Genomic DNA, 16,863 nt, shown 5'->3' with positions numbered 1-16,863 from the left:
CTCCTCCTCCTCTCCCTCCTCCACTCCTCTCCCCGTGCTCGCGATTCTGCGTGGAGCCGCGCTCCACGACCGCCACGTACGTTCCGCGGTGCGTGCACACACACACAGCCACGCACACACCGGTACACACACACAGGTACACACACACACAGCCACGCACACACAGGTACACGCACACTCGCACACACACTCGCACACACACACACACACAGGTACACACACACACAGCCACGCACACACACAGGTACACACACACACAGCCACGCACACACACAGCCACGCACACACACACAGGTACACACACACAGCCACGCACACACACACACACAGCCACACACACCGGTACATGCACACTCGCACACACACACACTCGCACACACACACGCATACTTGCATACACACACACCGGTACACGCACACTCGCACACGCACACTCGCACACACACACTCGCACACACACACACCGGTACACGCACATGCACACTCGCACGCAGCCACACACAGACCGGCACACACAGTCACTCACGCACAGCCACAGCCACTCATACAGGCACACACGCACACATAGACGCTCACATACTCGCACACACGCACACAGACTCACACCAGACACTCACACCAGACACACACACTCATACCAGACACACACACTAACACCAGACACACACACTCACACCAGACACACACTCACACCAGACACACACACTCACACAGACACACACACTCACACCAGACACACACACTCACCCCAGACACACACTCACACAGACACACACACACACACCAGACACACACTCACACAGACACACACTCACACCAGACACTCACACCAGACACACTCACACAGACACACACATTCACACCAGACACTCACACAGACACACACACTCACACCAGACACTCACACAGACACACACACTCACACCAGACACACACACAGACACACACACTCACACCAGACACACACACTCACTCAGCCACACACAGGACGCAGGAACACACTCGCACTCACGCAGTGTCGCGAACACTTACAAAGGTGATGTTACATTGGTGATGTTGGGCTGTGATGGGGGTGATGTTGACTGTAATGGGGGTGATGTTGGGCTTGTGATGGGGGTGATGTTGGCTATGATGGGGGTGATGTTGACTGTGATGGGGGTGATGTTGACAGTGATGGGGGTAATGTTGGCTATGATGGGGGTGATGTTGGCTGTGATGGGGGTGATGCTGGCTGTGATGGGGGTGATGTTGGCTGTGATGGGGGTGATGTTGACAGTGATGGGGGTGATATTGGCTGTGATGGGGGTGATATTGGCTGTGATGGGGGTGATGCTGGCTGTGATGGGGTTGATGTTGGCTGTGATGGGGGTGATGTTGGCTGTGATGGGTTTGATGTGGGTGATGTTGGCTGTGATGGGGGTGATGTTGGCTGTGATGTGGGTGATGTTGGCTGTGATGGGGGTGATGTTGGCTGTGATGGGGGTGATGTTGGCTGTGATGTGGGTGATGTTGGCTGTGATGGGGGTGATGTTGGCTGTGATGGGGGTGATGTTGGCTGTGATGTGGGTGATGTTGGCTGTGATGGGGGTGATGTTGGCTGTGATGGGGGTGATGTTGGCTGTGATGTGGGTGATGTTGGCTGTGATGGGGGTGATGTTGGCTGTGATGGGGATGATGTTGGCTGTACAGGATTGACTCCAACGTGTTCGTACTGAGCGCTGACGTCACTCGCAGCTGGACCGCTCCTGTCCACGCCCCCCGACTCCCCCCCTGCTCCTACTCCAAGTCGCCGCTCTTCTCTCCCCATCATCATCATCATCCTCATCCCCCCTCTTCTCTCCTGCAGCTCCGGACCCATTCGCTCTGGGTTCCCGACACATCATCATCGTCATCATCAGGGGCTCCTCGGACCCCCGCGGTAGAGACGTGAAGATCCCTGTCAGGGTCGAGTTCTCGGTTGGGGTTCGGGAGGAGTGGGGGGGTCCGTGCTCCCCCTAACTCTCCGGCGTTGCCCCGTGGAGCCAGGCTGGGGGTACCGGGGGGTGCGGCGCCACTGGGGTTCGCCCGGGGCCCTGGGCCCCCTACTCGCCCGGGGAGAGCGGGGCCCGAGGCCATGGAGGGGGCCCCACCGACCCCTGCCTCCCCGGCGACCCCCTCGGCCCCGCTGGGGCTCCGAGCGATCTACCAGGAGTGCCGGCGGGCCTACCCCGACCAGCCGAATCCCCTGCAGGTGACGGCCATCATCAAGTATTGGTGAGTGAACGGGGTGCGGGTGGCGAGGGTGGTAAGGGTGGGGAATGAGCTGGGTGAGATTGGTGAGTTACCTGGGTGAGTGTGGTGAGAGTGATTAGGGTGGGGACTGGGGAGTAACCTGGGTGAGGGTGGTGAGTGCGATGCGTCTCCTGGGTGAATGATGATCGCCTAGGGGATGATGGTAAACACAATGACGAGGTGGATGAGTCTGTGGCGCTATTGGCAAGAGTGCTACGTTATGCCAGCCTCACGCATATACAGCTGGCGGTGACGTCTCAACAGCATATTCTTAGGTTTTTTCGGTAAAGTCACGAAGGTAAAACATCAAAATTAATAAACAGCACTTGTGCCAGGCTAGATACACTTTGAGGCCACGTGAAGTGTTCAAGGCTCGCTGACAGGAGGTCAGACACCAGACTCAGGTGCCATGGGTTAAAGTAGGGAGCACCAACTGTGCTCCCTACTTTACCTACTTTACCTACTCGCAGTGTTTCGTCCTCCCGGCGTTCCGCTCGTTGCCGTGAGCGTCGCTCCTCCGCCCTCTGCAGTTGTTGCTGGAGGGCGACTGCCTCCAACTGCCCAGCAGCAGCGTCCTTCACGAGCCTCCTCCACAGAGGCCAATCTTGACACCGCTGGTGCCGGTCATCGGCAAGTCCACTCAGCTCCACATCTTCCTGTACCACATCACTCCATCTCTTCTCTAGCCCGTGCCGTGCCCGTTTAGCCCCGGAAGCTGCTGGGGCATGCGGTGGCTGGGCGTGCGGATTCCATGACTCAACGCAGCCTTGCCTGCCGGAGGAGCTCACCGATGGGACTGTATCAATATCTTTAAACGATCTGTGAGCTCACACAAGCAAGCCTGGTTAAAGGCAGGATGGATCGTAGGCAGTACAACCTGACTATTTAAAACCGGCGCAGATGTTCTATTAGAGGGGTCCACGTTTCGCTAGCATAGAGGTGGAAGGGCATAACTTTGGCCGAGATGACTCGAAGATTTGTGTGGAGCGATAGTAGCTTCCACACAGCGTGGAGCAGCTGATGAAAATATAATGCCGCTCGACCGATTCGGAGTGAGACCTCTCTCGAAGCGGTGCACGCATACACACACACACATCTTCACACCTTTAACACACACACACACATCTTCACACCTTTACACACGCGCCTTAACAATAACAGTAACCTCCAATCAAAACGCGCCGCCACCACACGGTTGACCACTCGCTCTCATCGAGAGAGGCAGGGCGACTCGGAGGCGCCCGGTGGAGGGAAGGCATCAGCAGCATCCGCAGCAGCATCATCAGCAGCAGCATCAGCATCAGCAGCAGCATCAGCAGCAGCAGCAGCGTCAGCAGCCACGCGGCGACGAGCCGGCGCTACCAACAGTTGGTCAAGCTCTGCAGTCCTCTGTATAGTGAGGTGCTTCGGGCCATCGATGATGAGTGTCTACAAGTGGGAGGAAACCAGAGCGCCCGGAGAAACACTGCGAGCGGGCAGCAGGCTCTCACGCAGAGATGAAACAGATGGAGATTAGTCCACGTTCGCTGTCCTCCTCGACGACGTCCACCCTGCTCGCCGTCCACCCACGGGACGGGAGTTTCGCGACGTCTGCGCGTGGTCCACCAACGCTCGCTTCTGCCTCCACAGCGCTGCGTGACAGGGCGAGCCTGTAGGTAGCAAAGACCAAGTTCCCCGTGTGGTTATGCCGACTATTGGGGGCAAGTGCTGTTAGCGAGCACCTATGAAGGCCGGCACCGCCTTTGTATCCCCAGTTTTAATGTTCGTACACTGCACGAGGTACTCCATTAGGGCTGAGTCGACCAAGGAGAGGCCCAGGACTTTGTTCACATTTCATTCCCGCTGATGGTGAGGGGCGGGGGGAGGTGAGGGGCGGGGGGGGAGGTGAGGGGCGGGGGGAGGTGAGGGGCGGGGGGGAGGGGCGGGGGGAGGTGAGAGGCGGGGGGAGGTGAGGGGCGGGGGGAGGTGAGGAATGTGGTGAGGTGAGGGGCGTGAGAAGGGGCAGGTGCATGATGTGGGGACTGACATTCACCCAAAGATCGCTGGTTTGACGCGTAGGCTGTGAGCGCTGTTAGCGAGCGCCTATTAAGGCTGGGAATGCGTGCGAGGGGGTGGTGTGGCCAGGACCACGCTACGGCCGCCTTTGTCTCCCCGGGGCTGATGTTTACACACTCGTCAAGGGCGTCGCGTTCGGGTGATTCGACCTGGGGAAGTCACAGGACCGGTTCGGATATTCGCCGCCGTTGATTCGTGGTGAACGGGAATTGATCTCGGGTGGCCTGATTCACGCAGCGTTTGCGTCACCGCGTCCCAGACATACACACTCTCACACGTACACACACTCACACGTACACACACACACTCACACGTACACACACACACTCACACGTACACACACTCACACGTACACACACTCACACGTACACACACACACTCACACGTACACACACTCACACGTACACACACTCACACGTACACACACTCACACGTACACACACTCACTCACACGTACACACACTCACACGTACACACACTCACTCACACGTACACACACTCACACGTACACACACACACTCACACGTACACACACTCACACGTACACACACTCACACGTACACACACTCACACGTACACACACTCACTCACACGTACACACACTCACACGTACACACACTCACTCACACGTACACACACTCACACGTACACACACTCACTCACACGTACACACACTCACACGTACACACACTCACTCACACGTACACACACTCACACTCACACATACACACACTCACACGTACACACACTCACACGTACACACACACACTCACACGTACACACACTCACTCACACGTACACACACTCACACGTACACACTCACACGTACACACACTCACTCACACGTACACACACTCACACGTACACACACACACTCACACGTACACACACTCACACGTACACACACACACTCACACGTACACACACTCACACGTACACACACACACTCACACGTACACACACACACTCACACGTACACACACTCACACGTACACACACTCACACGTACACACACTCACTCACACGTACACACACTCACACTCACACATACACACACTCACACGTACACACACTCACTCACACGTACACACTCACACGTACACACACTCACACGTACACACACTCACACGTACACACGTACACACACTCACACGTACACACACACACTCACACGTACACACACTCACACGTACACACACACACTCACACGTACACACACTCACACGTACACACACGTACTCACACTCACACACACTCACACGTACACACACTCATACGTACACTCACTCACACGTACACACACTCACACGTACACACACACACTCACACGTACACACACTCACACGTACACACACACACTCACACGTACACACACTCACACGTACACACACACACTCACACGTACACACACTCACACGTACACACACTCACACGTACACACACACACACACGTGCACACACTTACACACACTCACACGTACACACACTCACACGTACACACACTCACACACACTCACACGTACACACACTTACACGTACACACACTCACACGTACACGTATTCACACGCACACGTACACACACTCACACGCACACACACTCACACTTATACACACTACACGTACTCACACGTACACACACTCACACGAGCTATTTCACAACACCCACGCACTCACACTCTTACACTCACACACACGCGCGCGCACACATTCTCACACACACACAAAGACAAAACAAAGACAAAGATCTCTCGTGTAGCCGACACAGACTGTTGGGGCAAGTGCTTTTAGCGAGCTCCTATTAAGACCAGCATGACGCATGACGCCTGGCCCGCTTTGTCTCCCCACTGCTCACATTTACACTCCGCACCCCGGTACTCTTTAAAGTCCAAGTCGACCTAGGCCCAAGTACGGGTTCGTTTATCAATCACAACCCATTTTAGCCTTGGCCGGGAATGGAACTCGGGTGCCTTGGGTGGTAGCGTGGTGCGCCAAGCACTGCGCCACCGCTCCCCACACGATCACTCGCGGGCGGATCGAGAGCGGCCTGGGTGGTCGCGCTGACGTCTGCGGCACCCCCACCCCCCTCTCTCCACCCTCCACTCTCCCCCCTCTCTCCACTCTACCCCCACCCACCCCCCTCTCCCCCCACCCACCCCCCTCTCCCCCCACCCACCCCCCTCTCCCCCCACCCACCCCCCTCTCTCCACCCTCCACCCCCCTCTCTCCACTCTACCCCCACCCACCCCCCTCTCCCCCCACCCACCCCCCTCTCCCCCCACCCACCCCCCTCTCTCCACCCTCCACTCTCCCCCCTCTCTCCACTCTACCCCCACCCACCCCCCTCTCCCCCCACCCACCCCCCTCTTCCCTCCTCTCTCCTCCTGCTGCCTGCCGCTCCCTGCACCCCCTCCCACTCTCACCCCTGAGTCTCATGCACTCTCTCTCTCACCCACTCTCACCTTCTTCACTCTCCACTCTCTTGTGCAGCCCCGTACGCTCGCCCACGTACCCCCTCGGTATACTCCCCCATGCGCCCTTTCCCCACCACGCTCCCCGAACTCTTCCTCTGCCTCTCACCGAACTCTCTCCCACTCTGCCCTCAACTCTCTCTCTCCCGACGCTCTCTCCCGACCACCCTACCTGGTTGAGTCTCCCATCCCACTCCCCTCACCCTCGCCCGCTCTCTCTCTCGGGGTCTCACGCACGGTCCCAGCCACTCCCAGCCACGCTCCCCTCTGCTGTCTCATAAACTCACGACTGCCCGTCAACCTCTCCTCCGCTCTCTCCCCAGCACTCTCCTCTCTGCTGCCCACTGTCCCGTCCACCACACTCACGCGCTCTCTCCCTTCACCCCCCCGCCCCCCCGACGCTCTCTAGTCGCACAGACAAACACAAAGACGCCCCAATCGTTTTTCAGCATTGGAGGTTTTTTTTGGAGCTACGGGAGGAGGGAACCGGAGAATGCGGAGGAGACCTTCGCAGAACAGGGGGACATCTCAGCAACTCGGCTCGCACTCGGAAACACAGAAACCCTCCCTGCATCGCCTTAGCAAGTGCTGTTCGCGAGCAGCACCTGTGAAGGTCGGCACGGCGCACGAGGGGATGGCTGACCAGCACCACGCCCAGCCGCGTTTGTCTCGCGAGTGGCGATGTTTACACACCGACGAGGTACTCATTTTAGGCTGAGTCAACCTAGGGGAGGCCCAGGACAGTCTCAGATAATCGGTACCGGCGTTGTTGGCAATCGACCCCGGGTCGCCGAGTTCGCAGCGCAGCGCGCTAACCGCTGCGCCACCGCTCCCCACTGCACGCCCACCTCCTCCCCGCACGCTCCCCGCCTCTGCTGGAGGAGCTGGGCCCACTGAGAGACGCCTCCGGCCCGGCCGGCGGGCACCGACTCCGGCCGGCCCGTCTCGAGGGCGCGATGGCCGCGGTGTTTGGCGGTGCGGCTCTCCGCGCGCGAGGAAAGGGGACCCGAGAACTCGAGGCTCAAAGCTCCGCACAGATGGATTCAATAATTCTCTATGCTGTCGTGTTGCCATCTGCTGGCCACCTCGAAGCCCCACGCCTACAGGCCGCCTCGTGCTAGCCAGGCACAACTCCCATCCACTTACGCACCAGGCGCAACGTTGCTTAGCCTCCGAGATCCGGCGCAGGGAGACGCAAATTCGTGCAGGTGAGCGGCCCAGGTGGGGCGCGTGGCCGTGGGAGGAGAGGGCGAGGGCATCGTGGATTGAGCGTCTCCGACCTGATGATAGTAATGGTGGTGATGGTGCTGGTGGTGATAATGAATCTATTGCTTATTCTGATGGAGACACTGCTGCTGCTGCTACTGGTACTGCTGATGGTGGTGGTGGTGTTGATGACGGTGGTGGTGCTGCTGCTGCTGCTGCTGATGACGGTGGTGGTGGTGCTGCTGCTGATGACGGTGGTGGTGTTGATGACGGTGGTGGTGTTGATGACGGTGATGGTGGTACTGCTGCTGTTGATGATGGTGGTGGTGGTGGTGTTGATGATGGTGGTGCTGTTGATGGTGGTGCTGCTGCTGCTGATGACGGTGGTAGTGGTGCTGCTGCTGATGGTGGTGGTGGTGTTGATGGTGGTGGTGCTGATGATGATGGTGGTGGTGTTAATGGTGCTGATGTTGCGTTGCGCGTGCAGGCTCGGGGGTCCGGACCCCCTCGACTACGTCAGCATGTACCGCAGCGCTGGGGACCGCGCCAGGGGGGTCCCGGAGCACTGGCACTACGTCACCATGGGGCTGTCCGACCTCTACGGGGACGGGCGTGCACACGAGTGAGTGTACACGTGTGTGTGTGTGCACACGAGTGAGTGTACACGCGCGCGTGTGTGTGTGCGCGCAAGAGTGTGCGTGTGTGTGTCGACGTGTGTGTGTGTGCGCAAGAGTGTGCGTGTGTGTGCAGAAGAGTGTGTGTGTGTGTGCACAAGCGTGTGCGTGTGTGTGTCGACGTGTGTGTGCGCAAGCGTGTGTGTGTCGACGTGTGTGTGTGTGCAAGACCGTGCGTGTGCGTGTGTGTGTCGACGTGTGTGTCGACGTGTGTGTGTCGACGTGTGCGTGTGTGTGTCGACGTTTGTGTGTGCACAAGCGTGTGTGTGTGTGTACGTGTGTGTGTACGTGTGTGTACGTGTGCGTGTGTGTGTCGACGTGTGGGGAGCGGTAGTGTAGCGGTTAGCGTCACGCTGCGCTACGAACCTGGCGACCCGAGTACGCTTCCCGCTCGCGGCCAACACCATTGACAATTATTTGAACCGGCACTGGGTCTCCCCTAGGTCGACTCAGCCTCAAATGAGTACCTGGTGCGGTGTGTAAACATCGCCACTGGGGAGACAAAGGCGGCCGGGCGTGGTGCTGGCCACCCACCCCACCACCGTCTCCCAACGTGCGCCGTGGCGACTTTAACAAAAACATAGTTTCGTTTAGACAGCACTTTCCCCAACGGCACGTGTAGGCTACACGGGGGATCTTTGTCATTGTACACGAGTGCACGGCGCACACGAGACACCCACCACCACCCTCGCACCCTCTCCCCACTCACCCTCCCTCGCACCCTCTCCCCACTCACCCTCCCCACTCACCCTCCCTCTCCCCACTCACCCCCCCTCGCTCTCACCACCCACCACGCGGCCACACACGAAGTCGCCGCTCCCCTCACCGGCGTGACGTCCATTAGCGGCGAGTTCCATCCTCCCCCCTCCTCCTCCCCCCACCTCCTCCCCCCACCCCCTTCTCCTCCCCCCACCCCTCCTCACACTCTCTTCCCTCCCCTCTTTGCTACCTTCACTCCTACCCCGCTCTCCCAGCGCCTCTCTACTCCTCGACACTCCCTTTCCTCTCTCCTCCTCCTCCTCTCTCTCCTGCTCCTCTCTTTCTCTCTTTCTCTCCTCATTATTTTCCCTCCCTCCCCCTCCCCCTCCTCCCTCCTCGCCCCGCCCCTCAGGAGGGGCTCCCCCGAGGAGCTGAGCGGCTTCGGCTTCGAGCTCACGCTCCGCGTCCGGAGGGAGGCGGGGGAGAGCGCCCCCCCCACGTGGCCCGCAGAGCTGCTGCAGGGACTGGCCAGATACGTGTTCCAATCTGGTACCACAACCACCACCACCAGCACAACCACCACCACCAGCACAACCAACATAACCACCACAACCACCACTACCAACACAACTACAACCACCACCGCCACCATAACCACAACTACCACAACCAGCACAACCACCACCACAACCAGCACAACCACCACCACCACCACCACCGCCACAACCATAACAATCACCACTCCAACCACTACCACAAACACCCACCACGACACCCACCGCAAGCACACCAACCACCACAATACCCACAACGCCACTACAACTCGTCACACGTGGAGTGTGTCACTGGTCACTCACCACAGCGGTCACCGCCCCCTTCGCCGTCGTCTCTCGGCTCGTGACGTCACGCAGCGTCCGCTGGGGGGGGGGGCTCCACAGACGAGGGGGGAGGCAGCAGCAGCAGCCACGCGGCTAGGAGCTGGCACCATCAACAGTTGTCGCCGCTCTGGGGTCCTCTATATATGAAGGCGTTTCCGTTCAATGAATCACGAGCGTTTAGATGTGGCTGTGAAACCAGCGCGCCCAGAGAAAACCCCGCGTGCGAGGTGGAAACACTGTATCCCCCATAGCTGGAACGGGTGGGGATCAGTCCACACTTGGCCTGCACTGCCGTCCCCGCGCCAGCCAGAGGGACGCCTCCTCCTCCTCGGCGCCCACCCACGGGCCGGAGGGAGCTTCACAGCCCATCCGTGCGCGATCCACCAACTCCCGCTGCTGCTGCTGCTGCCGCCTCCGCAGCGCCGCATTACAGGCGCACGCTCAGCAACAGCGCCCCCCCCCTCCTTCCTCACCGCCCCTTTCTCACCGCCCCCCACCCCAGAGAACACGCTGTGCGCGGGGGACCACGTGTCGTGGCACGTGCCGCTGGACGGCTCCGAGTCGCGCCTGCAGCACATGCTAGTGGCGCCTGAGCCGCAGCTGCAGCCGCTGCGCAGCCCCCTCGGGACCCTCTCCTTCCTGCAGGTCCCGTGGGGGGGGGGGGGGGGGAGACAGGGGAGAGGAGACACGGGGAGACAGGGGAGAGGAGACACGGGGAGACAGGGGAGACAGGGGAGAGGGAGACACGGGGAGACAGGGGAGACAGGGGAGAGGAGACACGGGGAGACACGGGGAGACAGGGGAGAGGGAGACACGGGGAGACAGGGGAGACACGGGGAGAGGGAGACAGGGAGAGGGAGACACGGGGAGACGGGGGAGAGGGAGACACGGGGAGACACGGGGAGACACTGTTGGGCCGGGGTGGTATCGAACACGTGGGGACACGGCGGCAGGGGGAGCGACTTGGAGACGTGGAAGGGATGCGGGGGCCCCACGGAGACACTGAGACGCAAGAGGAGACACGGGGAGACGCGGGGAGGCAGAGAGAGGCTGGGGGGCTGGGGGGCGGGGCACATGGGCACACGCAAAGGGAACACTCCGAGATGGAGGAACATGGGGAGACGCGGGGACAGGAGGAGACGACACGGGGACCGGTGGCCCGAGGGGTCCCATGGCGCGGGGAGTGCGTCTGACTGACGGCCGGGGCGGTGTCTGGCCCGCAGGTGGTGGGGGTCTGCGCCGAGGAGATGCGGGCGGCACAGCAGTGGAACGGCCTCGGGGTCCTGGAGCTGCTGTCGTCGGTGCCGGGGTATGTGCCCTCCTCGCAGGGCCCCCCACCCAGCAACGTGGGATGTGGCACCACCTGCTCAGCTGGGCCGCGTGCCACCCAGTGACCCCTTTCCCGCGACTCCCCTGTGCCTCCTACCCATGCCCACGTGACACCCTCCCTCCCCACGACCCCTGCTGTGTCCCCCCCCCCCCCCCCATGATCGGTCATGGCCCGTGAACCCTGTCACCGTCACCTCTCGCGACCTCTTCTGAATCTCCGTGACCCTCCGTACCCCTTTTATCTGCTCCCCGTAATTCCCTACGCCCCCTCCCCCTTCTTCCCTGCACGAACCCCCCCCCCCCCCCGTATCCCCCCCCCCCGTGTCCCCCCCCCGTGCAGAGCGGGGGGCCCCTGGCTGGTGACGGACATGCGGCGCGGGGAGTCGGTGTTCGAGCTGGAGCCGCGCTCGGTGGAGCGCGTGGAGCGCGGCGTGGAGGCGGAGGGCTCCAACCTGAGCGGGGTGAGCGCTCGCTGCGCGTGGGAGGAGGAGGGGGGGGGGTGGCGCCGGCGTGGCCGGGGGGGGGCACAACCTTCACCTCCACCACCACCCCGACTACAACCACCAGGGCCACCACCACCACCCCGACTACAACCACCATGGCCACCACCACCACGACGAGGATGACGACGACGACGACTCCATCATCCTCCCGGGCGGCGGAGGAGACACGTGCGGCGTTGGTGAGTCGGCCAGGGTTGGTGGCAACCTCACCATCCTCACCATCCTCACCATCATCACCATCATCACCATCCTCACCATCATCACCATCATCCTCACCATCATCACCATCATCATCCTCACCATCATCACCATCATCATCCTCACCATCCTCACCACCCTCACCACCCTCACCATCATCACCATCACCATCCTCACCATCCTCATTATCCTCTTCATCACCATCACCATCCTCACCATCCTCACCACCAGTGGCGGCTCCTGCAAAATCTCTCAGGGGGGGCAAATGTCTGGATGATTTATAAGGATAAGGTCCACCCATGCAAAGGATAAATTAACAGCTTAAGCATGTAAAGGCAACTTCACTTCTTTAATATTAATGAAAAATAAAGTGACTCTTACAATACATCTTGTTTGTTTCTATACTCACTATTAATACAATCCACTCATGTTTCTTTTATTAAAGATTCCACTAGGTGGCGACAAATAATTTTGTTGGATGAAACGTGCTTACGTATGATGACGTAAGCACGTTAGTGCGAGCCCTCCCGGAAGCCATAGAGAATGCATTGCAGCGCCCCCCGTTCGAAAAAAAACATCTTTGAATGTAAGTCTATGGGACCACTCGGGGCGATTCTCAGCCGGAGTGAAATCGCCCAAAAAGAGGCGGTACTCCACAGAACGTGACATGACGCTGATTGGACTATATCCAGAGGCACAGTGACGGCTAGCGTGACTCTGTGGTTGAATGACATTGGTGGTGCGTCGCCCAATCGCCCTAATGAAGAAACCGCCCCTGCTCACCACCCTCATCATCATTATTGCTCGTTTACCCAGGGGGGTGGAATGCCCCCCCCTGCCTCCCCCCTGCCCCCCATTGCTCGCGAGTCGTCAGCGGCGTGCTGACGCTGCTGCTGCTGCCCTGCTGCTGCTGCCCTGCTGCTGCTGCCCTGCTGCTGCTGCCCTGCTGCTGCTGCTGTGCCCGCGGTGCAGGGGGTGCGGGGGGCTGTGGGGAGGAGCGGTTTGCGTGCCCCGGGCCCCCCGGGCCCCCCGCATCTCCGGGCCTGGTGCCCCACGAGCTGGTGCGTGCCCGCAGGCTGGGCGCCGTCTGCCTCCAGCTCAACATGGAGGCCGCGCTGCTGGTGCCGCTCGCCCTGAGGTAACCGTGGCAACGCTCACCGACTCAACACCGCCTCAACACCGCCTCACCACTACCTCACCACCGCCTCATCACCGCCTCACCACCGACTCATCACCGCCTCACCACCACCTCACCAACGAATCACCACCGACTCATCACCGACTCACCACCGTCTCACCACCGCCTCACCACCGCCTCACCATCACCTCACCACCGCTTCACCACCGACTCACCACCACCTCACCAACGACTCACCACCGCCTCACCACCGCCTCACCACCGCCTCACCACCACCTCACCACCACCTCATCAACGACTCACCACCGCCTCACCACCGCCTCACCACCACCTCACCACCACCTCACCAACGACTCACCACCGCCTCACCACCGACTCACCACCGCTTCACCACAGACTCACCACCGCTTCACCACAGTACTGCAACCCTCTGCCTTACCTCACCAACCATTTCCGCCTCACCTGTACCACGACTTCACACCTCGGCACCGCACCTGTGCCTCTGCCCCCCCCCTCTTCCTTTGGCCCCTCTCCCATCTCCTCCCCTTGGCGCCTCCCCTTGTCCCTCCTCACCCCCCACAATGGTCTCCCCCCCACCTCTCTTTCCCCCATCGTGTAACCCCTCTCCCCCCGCCCCCCCCCCCAGGGGCCGCATCCTGCACGGGAGGCACTTCACCTTCAAGTCGGTGTCGGGCCTCGTGGCGCTGACGCTCGTGTCCAGCGCGGTGCACGGGGCCCTCGTGCGCCCCTCCTGCCCCCACGCCGCACACGGGCCCTGGCTGCAGGTCGCCTTGCACGCTCACCTGGGACTCGCTCACCTGGGACTCGCTCACCTGTGCCTCACCTGCCACGATAATCCCACCTGTGTCTCACTCAGCCATTACTGTAAACTTGTGCCACGCCCGTGAGCTTACCTGTTATTAAATATCAAATACTCTCACTTGAGCCACGCTCGCCTGCACCTCACCTGTACCACGCTCACTTGTACCTCGCCTGCACCTCACCTGTGTCATGCTCACCTGTGCCTCGCCTGTACCACAATGTGACGACGCCTGCATCATGCTCGACACACCTGCAACGCGCCGAGAACGATCGTGGGGTCGCGAGTGACGGGAGCTCGTGGCCAGCGACGTGGCAGCGCGCGGGTCGTGAACCCGCGTGGATCGTGAACCCGCGTGGATCGTGAACCCACGTGGGTCGTGAACCCGTGTGGGTCGTGAACCCACGTGGATCGTGAACCCGCGTGGGTCGTGAACCCACGTGGGTCGTGAACCCACGTGGATCGTGAACCCACGTGGGTCGTGAACCCACTTGGGTCGTGAACCCACGTGGATCGTGAACCCACGTGGATCGTGAACCCACGTGGATCGTGAACCCACGTGGATCGTGAACCCACGTGGGTCGTGAACCCACGTGGGTCGTGAACCCACGTGGATCGTGAACCGACGTGGGTCGTGAACCCACGTGGGTCGTGAACCCACGTGGATCGTGAACCCACGTGGGTCGTGAACCCACGTGGGTCGTGAACCCACGTGGGTCGTGAACCCACGTGGGTCGTGAACCCACGTGGGTCGTGAACCCACGTGGGTCGTGAACCCACGTGGGTCGTGAACCCACGTGGGTCGTGAACCCACGTGGGTCGTGAACCCACGTGGGTCGTGAACCCACGTGGGTCGTGAACCCACGTGGATCGTGAACCCACGTGGGTCGTGAACCCACGTGGGTCGTGAACCCACGTGGGTCGTGAACCCACGTGGGTCGTGAACCCACGTGGGTCGTGAACCCACGTGGATCGTGAACCCACGTGGATCGTGAACCCACGCGTGCGGAGTTTTGAATCTTCCCTCCCCGCCGCCCCTTCCCACAGATCCTCATCCCGGATGAGTTTGCGCGGAGGATGCTGGGAGACATGAGCGACCTCGTGAGCGAGCCCCACAAGGTGTGGTGATGATGTTGGTCTTGTCGATGTTTATGATGATGTGAATGACGTTGATGTTGCCGCTGTTGTTTTTGATGTTGCTGATGATGTTGTTGATGTTGCTGATGATGTTGTTGATGTTGTTTTTGTTTTTCGATGTGGCAGCTGAAGCTGCCGCGTGAGTTCTCGTGGCCTGATCGGAGGCTCCGCCTCCTCGTGCTGCCGGACGCCGACATCGACAGCTTCAGCACCCCCCACTAGCCACGGCCCCCCACTCCAGAGCCCCCCACTAGCCACGGCCCCCCACTGCAGGGCCCCCCACTCTCCACGACCTCCCACACTCCAGAGCCCTCCACTCTCCAGCCCCCCCCCCCCCACTCTCTAAGAGTCTCCACACCTCAGGGTCCCCCAATATACACGCACCCACCCCAAACACTCTCCAAGGCCCCCCACTCTCTCGGGTCCTCCACAATCTTCAGTGCCCCCCACATCCAGGCTCCCCCCTCCCCCCGGCTCCACACCATCCAAGACCCCCCCCCCCCCATACTCCCCGAGGCCCCCTTCCTTGTGGGTAACATGCGGTGCTGTACATAGACTGTAATTAATATAGACTGTAATTATAGACTGTACCTATAGACTGTATGTGAGTCTCGTTGCTCCTCTTCCTGTGTCTCTTGTCGCCGGTACCCAACCAGTAGTGGACCCTCCACGTTACTGTGACAGGACCAAGTATGTTTTTATTTTATTTGTATTAACTCGTTAAGTCCCTGCACTGAGTGATACGGCCTCAAGGGGCGGTACTCGTTTTAGCGACCCCAAAGAGATAATGATGATGATGATGGTGGTGGTGGTGATGGCAGTGGTATTGATGATGATGGTATGGATGATAATGATTGCAGTGATGATGATGATGGTAGGGATGATGATGATGGTGGTAGTGATGAAAGCTCTATTCATGGCCGTCACTCTCGACCAAAGCGCACCGTCTGCCGTAGCTCTGGGGCGGACGTTAAAGACTCTGTGATGACGTCGCAGGCCCACCGCTCACCTAAACTCACCTAAACTCGCCTGTAAATGACAGCCGTGTGTGTGTGTGTGCACGTATGTAGTATACGTGAATGCATCTGTCTATGTGTACGTGTGTCTGTGTGTACGTGTGTCTATGTGTACGTGTGTCTGTGTGTACGTGTGTCTATGTGTACGTGTGTCTGTGTGTGGGGGGCGGCAGTGTCGTGGTTACCACGCCGCGTTACGAATCCATGCCACCCCAGTGACGATTATCTGAACCGGTCCTGGGCCTCCCCTAGGTCTACTCAACCTCAAATGAGTACCTGGTGTAGCGGTGTGTAAACATCGCCACTAGGGAGACAAAGGCGGCCGGGCGTGGTGCTGGCCACCCACCCCCTTGTGTGCCGTGCCGGCCTTCATAGGTGCTCGCTAACAGCACTTGCCCCAACAGCCTGTTAAGGCTACACGGGGGATCTTTGCATATGTGTGTGTGTTATTTTGTGCCACATTTAAGAAA

The 16,863-nt window shown here is 59.9% G+C and overlaps 1 protein-coding gene across 1 annotated transcript; it reads left to right on the top strand.

Annotated features, from left to right (window-relative positions):
• SUFU (SUFU negative regulator of hedgehog signaling) lies at positions 1-15,867 on the top strand. Its single transcript, XM_078855255.1, is given in 12 exon segments — positions 1-76; positions 1,847-2,253; positions 8,489-8,623; positions 9,787-9,923; positions 10,755-10,897; positions 11,476-11,561; positions 11,922-12,075; positions 12,077-12,263; positions 13,255-13,420; positions 14,067-14,205; positions 15,288-15,359; positions 15,504-15,867. Coding segments are annotated over 11 exon segments (1,455 nt in total). The 5' UTR covers positions 1-76; positions 1,847-2,113; the 3' UTR covers positions 15,600-15,867.
• The last annotated feature ends 996 nt before the right edge of the window (positions 15,868-16,863 follow it).

The sequence above is a fragment of the Lampetra fluviatilis genome, chromosome 4 (assembly GCF_964198595.1).
Source record: "Lampetra fluviatilis chromosome 4, kcLamFluv1.1, whole genome shotgun sequence".
Taxonomy (NCBI): Eukaryota; Metazoa; Chordata; class Hyperoartia; order Petromyzontiformes; family Petromyzontidae; genus Lampetra; species Lampetra fluviatilis.
This window is presented reverse-complemented; position numbering and strand designations above follow the sequence as displayed.